At 30.4% G+C, this 11,850-nt stretch overlaps 1 protein-coding gene across 1 annotated transcript; it reads left to right on the top strand.

The window, feature by feature from the left end:
• Positions 1–8,351: 8,351 nt before the first annotated feature.
• On the top strand, positions 8,352–11,452 carry LOC110656154 (cytokinin dehydrogenase 3). Its single transcript, XM_021812770.2, has 5 exons — positions 8,352–9,250; positions 9,666–9,793; positions 10,046–10,321; positions 10,416–10,684; positions 10,786–11,452. Exons 1-5 carry the CDS (start codon positions 8,626–8,628, stop codon positions 11,072–11,074), a joined length of 1,587 nt encoding a protein of 528 aa, XP_021668462.1. The 5' UTR covers positions 8,352–8,625; the 3' UTR covers positions 11,075–11,452.
• The last annotated feature ends 398 nt before the right edge of the window (positions 11,453–11,850 follow it).

The raw sequence follows: 11,850 nt of genomic DNA on the forward strand, positions 1-11,850 counted from the left end.
TTTAATCCCTAAAATTATTTAACTGATAGTGATTGTTTCTTTTGTTAATGAAATCAATATACTAAGGCCTAAATTTAATTGTTTAATTCAAATTATATTTTAAAAAACTGTTTTTTTTTTAAAAATTAAAGAGGACAAGTAATTGACACTTGAATTAAATTATTTAGTTGAAATAAATTTAAAATATAGTATTCTAACATTAAAGAAGCAAATAAAATTATTTATTTATAAACTCAATTAAAGTTTAGTAAAATTTAAATTAATAATAAAATAATAAATAAAAATATAGATTAATGAATCCCTTTATTAATAAATTTAATAAATACTAATTTTGTTAAAAATAAAATAGTTTATCATTAATTAATTAATTTAATCATAAAAAATTAGAGAAAGTGAGCAAAATAATAATTTTCTTTTCTAGTGAGTGATAAAATAGTAAATTTATTTATTTTTTTAATTGATAACTTTATATTATAGGTTGAACATTAACAAGTTGGAAGACTTTATTGTAACAAATTAAAATTTACAGACGAAAACGAAACAACCCTAAATAGGCCCAATTTTTTTTTTTTGTTCTCTATGGGTATTGTATCCTAGCGTAGCCAGACTAATCACCCCCAAGCTCAATGAACTAGCTGCTGAGATTTTGCCACCAGGAACAAACTTGGCATAGCCAAGTTTCGAACTGAAACCTAACAGTTTCAGTACCTCAGTGTTAGCCATCAAGCCAATATGTCGTTGGCCTCAAAAGCTATCTCACTATGTAAACTCAAGATTTTATTGCAGCATGGCAATTTTTAATATTTGTATAGGTTTTAATTTTGATGCTTTGCTTTGCAATATTAAGATTTCAACAAGATAGAATACTATACACAGGGAAATAACAAGCGTTACATTGCTCTCAAAACCTGTAAAGCAGAAAGTTTTACATGTTCTACGAGAAAGCTAGCTGTGATGGGGGACAAGTGAAGTGATATGGTAAACTCATGTCTATCAAAAGTCTAATTAGCCAGCTTCTATCAAGCTTTTCTATAACTGTCATCCACCTTATCTTTGATAATGGTCATCAAGATCTCCAAACAGCTTGGTCCAGACTACCCACATACTCATCATTTCATTCATGTCTAGTCGATGGTGCATTTCTTGTGTGTGTGAATGTGAAATGTGCTTTTTTTCTTTCTTTCTTTCTTTTTAACTTTGTTCTTCGTCTGATATTGTTTGAATGTTCTAAGACAATTTTCCCTATAGCCAAGTCAGTTTGCGTCCACATCCCAATTATTCGTCACCTGCTTCTTTGTCCCTATTATGCCATTCCATTTGTATATGGTTCCCTCCAGACCATTTCTATTCTTCGTAAACTGTTCCCATTCTAATTTCTCAATAATCATTTTATGCATGTCAAATTAAATTGTCAAAGGTTCACAATGATCATGGATGCAATCAGTTTCTAAACAGTTGACCGAATTTTTTTTTTTTTGATTTCTTTATTGGAACACAGGGAGAAATTCTTGCTTAGATTTAGTCCGTGGGCAAAATGCAGTAATGCCATAACTTATACATGGGCAATAATAATTGATTCTCTTCCTGAGGAGAGGTTTCATGGAAAGTGATCTCATCGATGAAGACACCTGGCTTCAATTAATAGAAGAATATCAACAGTACGGAGTTGTGTCTTTAATTTTGCAAATAATTTGTGGGATTCGTTTCAGCTTTATCACTTCATGCCATTGGAATTAAGCTGCAGAAATTGACAAACAAGATCTGCGGGAAATTTCTTCAAGAAATCACTGACTTTGGAGGTATATGGAATGGAACTCTGAAAGATCAAAGGAGGGAAACTAGAATAATTAATTAGCTGGATCGCATTCAAAATTCCAGAATGAATATCAATTAGGAGGCAAGATCAGGGGAGCTTTGTGATTTTGTTGATTCTCTTTGCATGATTGATATAATAAAGATAACGAGGGGAAGTAAATATTTTAACTCCTATTTGGAAGGAGTTGAGTTAATAGAGGGTAAGAGTAAGTCTTACCCTCTCTTACTCTTCAAATCTTAATTTTTCCTACACCCCAAATTGGAGTGTAAAGCGAGTAAGAAAGAAAAGATGAAAATTATGAATATTTTTATTTATACACTCCCTTAAATTTTTCAGAATTATAAATATTTTTATTTACACACCGCCTTAAATTTTCCCCTTTTTAACCTCTTTCAAAATATAAAGAATATACATTATCCCTCATTACCTTTCTATTAATTCATTCATTTTCAAACATGATATTTTTTTTTTTATTATAATCCTTCTTACCCTTCCCCTTTCTTATCATTTTATTACTTATACTTTCCTCACCCCATCCAAATGGACCCTAAAGCTTTTTTTTTTCAAAGTCTTGTAGAGATACGTGGTACTGAAAAGGGTCACTAAAGAACAAATCCAAATACAATTACCCATGGGCCAAGGCAATGTTTCACTAAACAACACAAGTTGTACTGGGTACACATATAAAGTAAAGATTTTGAGGGAGAAATTGGAAGACAAAGAGCAAAGAGAAGGCGCTTTCTGCTCTTATCACTCAGGCTTAGGGTATTTGGAAAGGAATCAAAATTATATTTCAATCTCTCTACTGGGAAGGTATGGGAGAGAATAAGGGTCCCAACCCCTTCCTTTCATCAGTACATTTTGCTAATTCTTTTGATTGATTAACCATATGATGATCGTGTGAGAGAGAGATTATCACCCTCATACTCCATTTCCATCTGCCTTTCATCTCTTTCCACTGCCCTTTTCATCATTAATTTGGACTTTCTAATCTCCTGTCTAATTTCCATTTATCACTCTCTTTTAATTTTGTTTTTTATACAATCCTTACTTAGATTGATTCATTATAAATTCAACATACAAATATGTGAGACTCATATTAATCGATGATGGATTGAATAAGTTAAGCAGACAAGCAAGTTCTTGTGTTATAACTCATCCAACATATAAATTGATGTTAAACATGGGTAACTTTGTGTGATAAAATTTCTAATGCAATGTGACTTATATGTTGGTCATGCAATCATTTAGAACAATTTTTTTTTTAATTTACATTTTTATAATGAAAAAACATTGTGCATCATATTGTATTCACACATATTTTAAACAACTTTCATCAAATATACATTTGATAAAATTTTAAGTTATTTAATCTATATAATCTATATCTATATAAATATAATTAAATTGATCTCAAAATAAGTTTATCAAAACATGACAAGAGATGCTATGTTGAATTTTTTTTATTTATTTATCAATTTTGCTCTAATTTTTCTAACAATTTTACAACATCAATTGATAATATGTAGTGACATGTAAATATTAATAGACCTATAAAATGTTTAATAAAAAAAATTATGATAATAGTCAAAATTTAATTAATAGTAAGAAAACTAATAGTCATATTTATAAATTACACAAATCAAAACAATCTTTTCATTTTCCACTATAATTATAAAATTATGCACTTAGTTATTTACAATTAAAAAAATGTATGACAATAGTTATAATTTAATTAATATTAGAAAAACCAAAAGTGATAGTTTAACTATATAAACCAATATCATATATAAAAAAAATTAAATTAGATACCTCCTAATGCAAATAGAAAATACAATTCCAATCAAGATTTTCTCTTAAACATACCATATGATATTCTAGTAATCAAGGCATTAGAAGAACTAGACAAAAAATTTGAACAAATATTACTAAGGCAAATTTTATCGTATAAGAATTTATTTATATACATTTTATTGATATTTTACTATTTATTCTCTATATTCATTCTCAATTTATATTTATTTTTCATATTATTTTCTTTATATTTTCATAATTTTTTTACACGCTATTCTTAAAGTATTTTAAATAAATTAAATATCAATATACAGAAAAAACTATATAACGATGTCTTTATTATCACACTTTAATAGACATTACAATTGATTTAGTCTAGATAGAAATTTATGATTTCAGATTCAAATGATCGTTTCATTTCAATTTGCAAACTATCATTCTCATCACCTCTGTAAAGATCCACACAAAAAGTGGAGTGTGGGATCACCCTTTATACAACGTCGTGCTTTAGGAAATAGGCTATAAAGCCGGACCCCATAGCCATGGCCTCCTATTCTTCACTTCTTCGTTTCTTTTGATAAATATTTAATAAAAAAAAAGAGAGAGATTTCAAAAAAAGCCATAAAAGGTCTGTAACTCTTGACAGCCAAAGAGATATATTGAGACTTTATTTTACTGATATTAATTTTTAACGTTAAATTAACTAAAAACCCAATGCAACAAGTGCAAAAATTAAGCAAAAAGGAAGAAGGAGAGTGATGAACAAGTGCTTGGAAGGAGGGTGGAGGTTCCATTTAATTATAGGACGAAACCTCCATCTTGCGTGCCCCAAATCTGTGTCCGTAAAGCACACCAGAGTACAGACAACGTCAAACCACGAGTCCGGTGTTGCTTGTTGCCTAGCCAACTTGCCTGCTTTTTTCTCTTACTTTGCTTCTAATAATTACCCACCTCTAATTAATATTTTCATTGATAATTATTATAACTAATCATGTATTTTAATTCAAGTTATAGATATAATAATCACAGAAGAAAAACCAATTTAATTATATATTTCCAAAAGAATGATTAGTTTATATTAAATTACTAAGAAGAAAGCACATGGTGGGGTTTGGTTATGATTAGTGAAAGAGGACAAAATAGCAGTAAAATCCAAAACCTTACAACAATCAAGGACGTGTGTGGCTGTGCAATTCGTCTTCTTCTCGAGGAGGAGCAAGATTTGAGAGTAAAAATTAAAATGGATATATGTACTTTATTTTTATGATGCCTTCCTTTCATGCACGCATGGATGAATATAATTGCAGTACGTGAGAATTGGATTTTTAGCGGTGGATGGCGATGATGGGTGGTTGTGGTGTTGGTGGTGATAGTCTTCTTGTTTGTTTAGGACCACGTGATCTTGTGGGCTGGCTTCGATCCCCATGAAGATTTTCAGTATCTTTGCAATAGCCAACCACACGGTCGAGGTCCCTACCCATGTTTTTCTGCTCTCTCTCTCTCTCTCTCACTCAATAGTAGTATTGTTCATCATGAAGAAGCATCTGCAAATATGACAAAAAATATTTTATTTAGAAACCAATCGCCAATCTCCTAGTTTATAATACAAAAAATTCGAAATTTAATTTAAAAAAAAAACATTTCTAAAATAATATAAAAATAAATTAAAAATTTTTTTTTATAAAATTTCTCGCATTTATAAATTTGCCAATTATATATATATATATATATATATATATATATATATATATATATATATATATATATATATATATATATAACAATCAAATATACTAAAATTTCTTAAAAATCACCACTTAGCATTTTCAAAAGAAAATTTGACTTACTAATTATTAATTTTTTCTTTTAATATTTTATATTAATGTTTTAATTTCTTTAATTAATTATGTTAATTTCTAATTTAAAAATAATAAATTACGATGATTTATTTGTAATTTATAACTATTATTTTATAACTTATGGCTATGGCCAAATTTTACTTTTTTTTTTGTTTCAATTAAAATTGTTTAATAATTAAATTAAATTTATTTTTTATTTTTCTATAAATAGTAAGCATTTTGTGCAATTTGAGAACTACTTAGAATTTTTTTTTTATCATCTAGTACTTTCAAATTGTTTTTGATTTGTGCTATTTTTAATTATTTCTATTCAAGTTATATTGGTCTTAATTCTCAAAATTTGTTTACATTTATATTAATTCTTGATTTCTTATAATATTAGAAAGAGATCATTGAATTCAAAAATCAAAAGATCAAGTAGCACCAATTATACATATAAAAAAAAACAATAATAATAAGAAAATGTAATTATTTGTAGATGTGTACAAAGATAAGCTTTTAATATTGATTTTATATATGTTTATTTTTTATTTGTCTTTATTATTTATCTACTGACCATCATTATATATATGTTAACTAATTTATTTTTCCATAAAAAATAATTACAAAAAGTGATAAAAAAAATATAATTTTATTGAAATTCTAAATTGGGCATGTAAAGATTCAAAATAAAATATTAAAGTGGGAGTATTATAGTTATATGCTATAAGTTTTAATAATCAAATTGCATAAAAAAATATTAAAATTATTTTAACCAAAAAAATATTAAAATTTAAATTAAATATAAAAAAGTTATTTTCTATTAAATTTATGCATAAACTATTTTAAATAATTAAAATAAAGGTTATATATATTTAATTACCTGCTAAATCAGCCTTTAATAGTGTTCTCTTATATATCTTAATTATGTATAAACTTTGGAAAAGTATATGGCATTAATATCTCTATGTTTATATTTTTGGGCTACTGATAATAGCCTAATTAATATATGTCACTATATATATAATAACTAGACATTAGATTTTCAACACAATATAATAATAATAATAATAATAATAATAATAATAATAATAATAATAATAATAATAATAATAATAATAATAATAATAATAATAAATTTAAATATTTAAAAAATTTTAAAAAGATAAAATTATCAAAATTTGATTTTCCACATTAACCACTAATCACTACACCACATATAATAATATTTATTTCATCATTCTAACTTCCAAAATAATTATTGTAAATTATCAAGAGCATCACACTGCATGAACACTCCTGAAAATTTTAATGAATTGTTATTATTGTCTTATTTTTTTTTTAATTTTAATAAAAATATATGAAATCCAAAAATTTTGGAACATATAAATGTTTTTCTATTAATTGGTTATGCAATTATTCCATATGGAATATGTTGTGAAGACTATTATTCATTTTCTGTGTCTGCATCCACTTCAATTGTTAGGTGAAGACCTAACTAACACTGCTATGGCATGTGGGGGAGGCATGCTTAGTTGTTTTCATGAAGTTCATTTATCTAAAATAATATTAGATTAATCAAAACAAAGAATGCAGCTTTGCAATTTCTTGGCTTAACTTATATAATTTAATGCCTAGTTTCATTAGGGTTCGTACTCCTAGTCCTTTATAGATTAAAAATAAACATGATCAATATGTTCAAGATTACATTCACAACAATTATTATTCATTTTGGAATTGAAATAAAATTATTTTTGGATCCGTATGGTACCATCATTGGTGATGGGCTGCTATCTGCTGATAAGTCTTCATACCCGTAAGATCTTTGGGTCAAAGATTATCCTTTGAATGATTTATAATTTTTTAGTTTAATACACTTGTTTAATTCCTTGATTAAAACCTGAAGATAATCATATCATGCTAGAAAACAGATAAAAAGACAACAAAACAAGATTTAATTTATCATCATCAACTGCTTCATTATATTCTCTCACAAATTTCTTGCAAATTCTTTTCTCTCGTGTGCATGGCATGGTGTTGTTATCTTGCTAATATATATATATATATTATAAAGGGCGCAAGTTGCTTAATTAACATGAATAATTTCATGTATTATCTTAATAAATTTGATATATAATTCTTTGTGGGCAAAGTTAGGATCAGGCGAGCCAAGAAGATATGTATAAAATGAAGTTAATTATTTCCTGAAGTTGTAATGATGAAAAGCCAATGGAAATGAAACATCCTAATGCTTCCATTATAATCAAATTGAAAAGATTACTGAGACAAAGGTAATTATGGTTTCCAAATTTTTTGACTTTACACAATTGCATGTAGCCCCTCAAACGAGCAAACAAAATCTTAGGATGGAGAAAGTTCAGGCTTATGTCTCCTTCATTTCTAAATTCACATATCTATATGAATCTCACATTGATGAAGACGATTCCTTGATTCATCAGAATTCTTCCTAACCTAAAAGAAAATCTTTAAGATCCTTTTGATCATTACCTAATCTTGACATCTATTCATCCTATAATAGGGAGAGGGCATGCCCAATAGAGCAAGCAATACCCCATTAACATTTAAGAGAAAATGGGGTCCAGAAGCAATCTTGACTCTATCTTGACCATGATGAGATCATTGCATACATATCCAATGGTCCAAATCAATCTGGTTTGGCCCTCAGCACTAGACCCACAAGAATGAAGCAAAGCTGTGGGTGGGTTGGAATCATCATGATGATGATTACAGAACCACAAGAAACACGTCGCAGGTCAATTTATTTATTTATTTTTTTTTATTGCCATCGCCACGAGTAACTCATGAAATGAATCCAACATCTTTTTCCTGGAATATCTTTGACAAGTATGCATGCACCAAACGTTGTCGTTTCATATCCAAGCCCCAAAAGATTTCCCCTCTGCAGCCCAAGATTTCATCTCGTTTTCATGCAAGAGCTTTCCCATTCCCCACCTTGATACCCCACTCTCTATAAATATGCACGTCTCTCCTTCCTTTCATTTCCAGTCATCTCCACCACCATTAGAAAATACCCCTCCTCACTTCGGCCTCCTTTGCTCTTCTTTCTTTCACTTTCAAGAAAGCTAGACGAGTAAAACCTTCCTTTCTTTCTTTTGCTAGCTATCCAGAAAGCCAGACGAGAAAGCACAAAGAAAAATGGCTGTGAATTACGCAGTTCCAGCTCATTCCATAGTCATATTATTATTTGTAACTCGTTTAGTGTCCGCAATAGGAAAATCCAAGCCCTGGACAGATTTCCTGCCACCTAATCTCCTAAGCCTTGATTTCTCCGAGAGAATTCGCACAGACTCTTTAGCCATTGAATCAGCCTCTAGCGATTATGGTAACATTGTCCACGAAAACCCAGCCGCAGTTCTTTATCCATCATCCACACAAGACATCGTGAGTCTAATAAAATTCGCCTACAATAATTCTGCTCCTTTTACTGTATCTGCTAGAGGCCGCAGTCATTCTGTATTTGGACAAGCTATGGCTCCTAATGGAGTAGTAGTAGACATGATGCATCTAAGGAGTCATAGAGAGCAGAATGGAGTTATAGTCTCAAAGAACCCTTCACTGGGGTTTTATGCAGATGTTGGAGGCGAACAGCTATGGATTGATGTGTTAAAAGCCACATTGGAGCATGGACTTGCACCGGTGTCATGGACCGATTACTTGTATCTCACCGTTGGAGGGACGCTCTCTAATGCTGGAATAAGTGGACAAAGTTTTCGATATGGTCCTCAGATCAGCAACGTCTACGAAATGGATGTTGTAACTGGTAATTCTCTAGCTAGCTAGCTGTTTTCACATTTTCTAGCAGTTGAGATCGAATAGAGAAGATGGTATAGGTGACTAGGTGGTGGCGGTAGTAGTTGTGATGCATTAACTATCACTTTCATGCCATTTATTAATGTTTAGAAGCAAGTTCGCTTTTTCCCGCTATGTGAAAATGTCTCTTCTGTTCTGTGTTGTGATCCCAGCCAGACATTTCTTGGGCTTAAATTTAAGACAATAAATCTAAATAGTATGATTTAGTTGTGGTCAACATTACTCAATTTTAAAATTTCTAGTGTGGGTTCTTGTTCTTAAATGTTATGTGAGTGACATTTTATTTTACTATTGATTTTGCATGCATGATGCATGCGGTTATTTAGGGTTAATCCATGAGATTTATCTCTTCTTTTTTCAACCAGGAAAAGGCGAGCTTGTCACTTGCTCTGCGCACAAGAATTCTGAGCTATTTTATGCTGTTCTGGGCGGCCTAGGCCAATTTGGAATCATAACCAGGGCTAGAATAGGTATAGAGCCAGCACCAAAGAGGGTATGTCAACACATATAAGAGATCTCTTCCCCCATTCAGAAGTTCTTATGTGTGAAAATAATTCCAATTTTACATTATTTTTATTCATTTTCAAGGCATATATATAATTAAGGTATAAATAATAAGCAGCCAACTATAAACTACCAACTCAGTAATTATTTTATCTGCTCAGTGCTTTTATATATATTACTTGTCATTTTGTACATTCTGCTCACTCTAATGTGGGGTTCTATTTTTGTTTTTTGTTCTTAGGTTAAGTGGGTACGGGTGCTTTACAGCGATTTCTCAGCCTTCACAAAAGACCAAGAACGTTTAATCTCAATCAATGGAAGAAAACAAAGCAATGCACTTGATTACGTGGAAGGTTCACTTCTTATGAACCAGGGTCCTCCAAATAATTGGAGATCTTCCTTTTTCCCTTCGTCTGATATCCCCAGAATAATGTCAATAGTAACCCAACACGGCATCATCTACTGTCTTGAAGTGGCCAAGTATTATGATGATACAACCCAACATTCTGTGGCCAAGGTATATACACTTAATGGTATAAATTTAATTAATGACCACCACTAATGTCTTTTTACTAATTAATTTCGACATTATTTTATTATATTTCTTGTAGGAACTTCAGCAAATGTACAAAGGGTTAAGCTTCATTCCTGGATTTAAGTTGGAGAAAGATGTGTCGTATGTGGAGTTTTTAGATAGAGTAAGAAATGGAGAGCTAAAGCTTCAGTCACAAGGACTCTGGGATGTTCCTCATCCATGGCTTAATCTTTTTCTGCCAAAATCTCGTATTTCTGACTTCAATTCAGGTGTTTTCCGAGACATTGTTCTTAAACGAAACATTACCACAGGACCTGTCCTTATTTACCCAATGAACCGAAACAAGTAAGTGTACTTATTACTAGCAATTAATTAATTAATCTCTTGTTTAAGAAAAAAAAATGAAATAGTGCTAATTAATGATGTACAATAATTGAAAATTACAGATGGGATGATCGAACTTCTGCAGTCATACCAGATGAGGAAGTATTTTACACAGTGGGATTTCTGCATTCAAGTGGGTTTGATGACTGGCAGAAGTATGATGATCAGAACAAAGAACTGTTAAAGTTCTGTGAAAAAGCGGGCATCAAGGTTAAGCAGTATTTTCCCCATGACAAAAGTAAAGAGGAATGGATCAACCATTTTGGATCCAAATGGAGAACTTTTCGAGAGAGGAAAGCTCTGTTTGATCCAAAAATGATGCTATCGCCAGGCCAGAGAATTTTCAACTGACCCTCTTAAGTCTTAGCTTTGTAGTACAAGAATTCCAGGCGTATCACATGATTGAAGTTAGAGATAAATAGAACCTCCAGATATTTCAGTTAATGCTACAGTTAGGCAAGAAAATAGAAAAAATGGGCAGCACGACGACAAGACGTTTACTGTTGGTAGAAGTTGACAGGTCGTAGTAGATAGTAATATAGGAAGAAGGATCCAAATCATGAGGAAGTTCTTTGGGACAATATTTTTCTTGAGGATGTCTTTGTCTTCACTGATTTTGTGCCTGTAAATATTTTTATATGTATAATGCGAGAGCTTTATATGTAAAAAAGGATTGTTGCACTGTTTTAAAATTCTTTTTACCTTAATATATAAAGAGAAATTAAGGAATATGTTATTAGCATTGAACCAAAGGCTATTTTCTTTATGTTGTTAGGCTAATAATGGTCTTAAGGAATATGTTATTAGCATTGAACCAAAAGGCTATTTTCTTTGTGTTGTTAGGCTAATAATGGTCTCCTTCTTTTTTGTTGGAGAGCCATATATAGTTGGTAATTATTCTTGGCCAATAAGTGACAATTTGCATTTGAAGGGAAGTGCTGAAACCCCACATCAATTATTAGTTATAGAAAATTGAAAGGGAATATAAGCAAGGAGAGCCGAGTCCAATTAATTGGCTTAAACCATTTTGATAGAGGCAACTCTAAATTTAATAACTAAATTTTCTCGTGTTTTTAACACTCTCTAGATATATAACATCTTAAATTCAATTATTTTTTCACCTTTTC

This window comes from Hevea brasiliensis, chromosome 11 (genome assembly GCF_030052815.1).
Source record: "Hevea brasiliensis isolate MT/VB/25A 57/8 chromosome 11, ASM3005281v1, whole genome shotgun sequence".
In the NCBI taxonomy this organism is placed as follows: Eukaryota; Viridiplantae; Streptophyta; class Magnoliopsida; order Malpighiales; family Euphorbiaceae; genus Hevea; species Hevea brasiliensis.

Excerpts from the sequence above, each read along its gene's own strand:
- LOC110656154 (XM_021812770.2), top strand. The coding sequence starts at position 8,626 with ATGGCTGTGAATTACGCAGTTCCAGCTCATTCCATAGTCATATTATTA. Across the intron at positions 9,794-10,045 it reads TAGAGCCAGCACCAAAGAGG|GTTAAGTGGGTACGGGTGCT; the intron begins GTATGTCAACAC and ends TTTTGTTCTTAG. Across the intron at positions 10,322-10,415 it reads CCCAACATTCTGTGGCCAAG|GAACTTCAGCAAATGTACAA; the intron begins GTATATACACTT and ends TATTTCTTGTAG.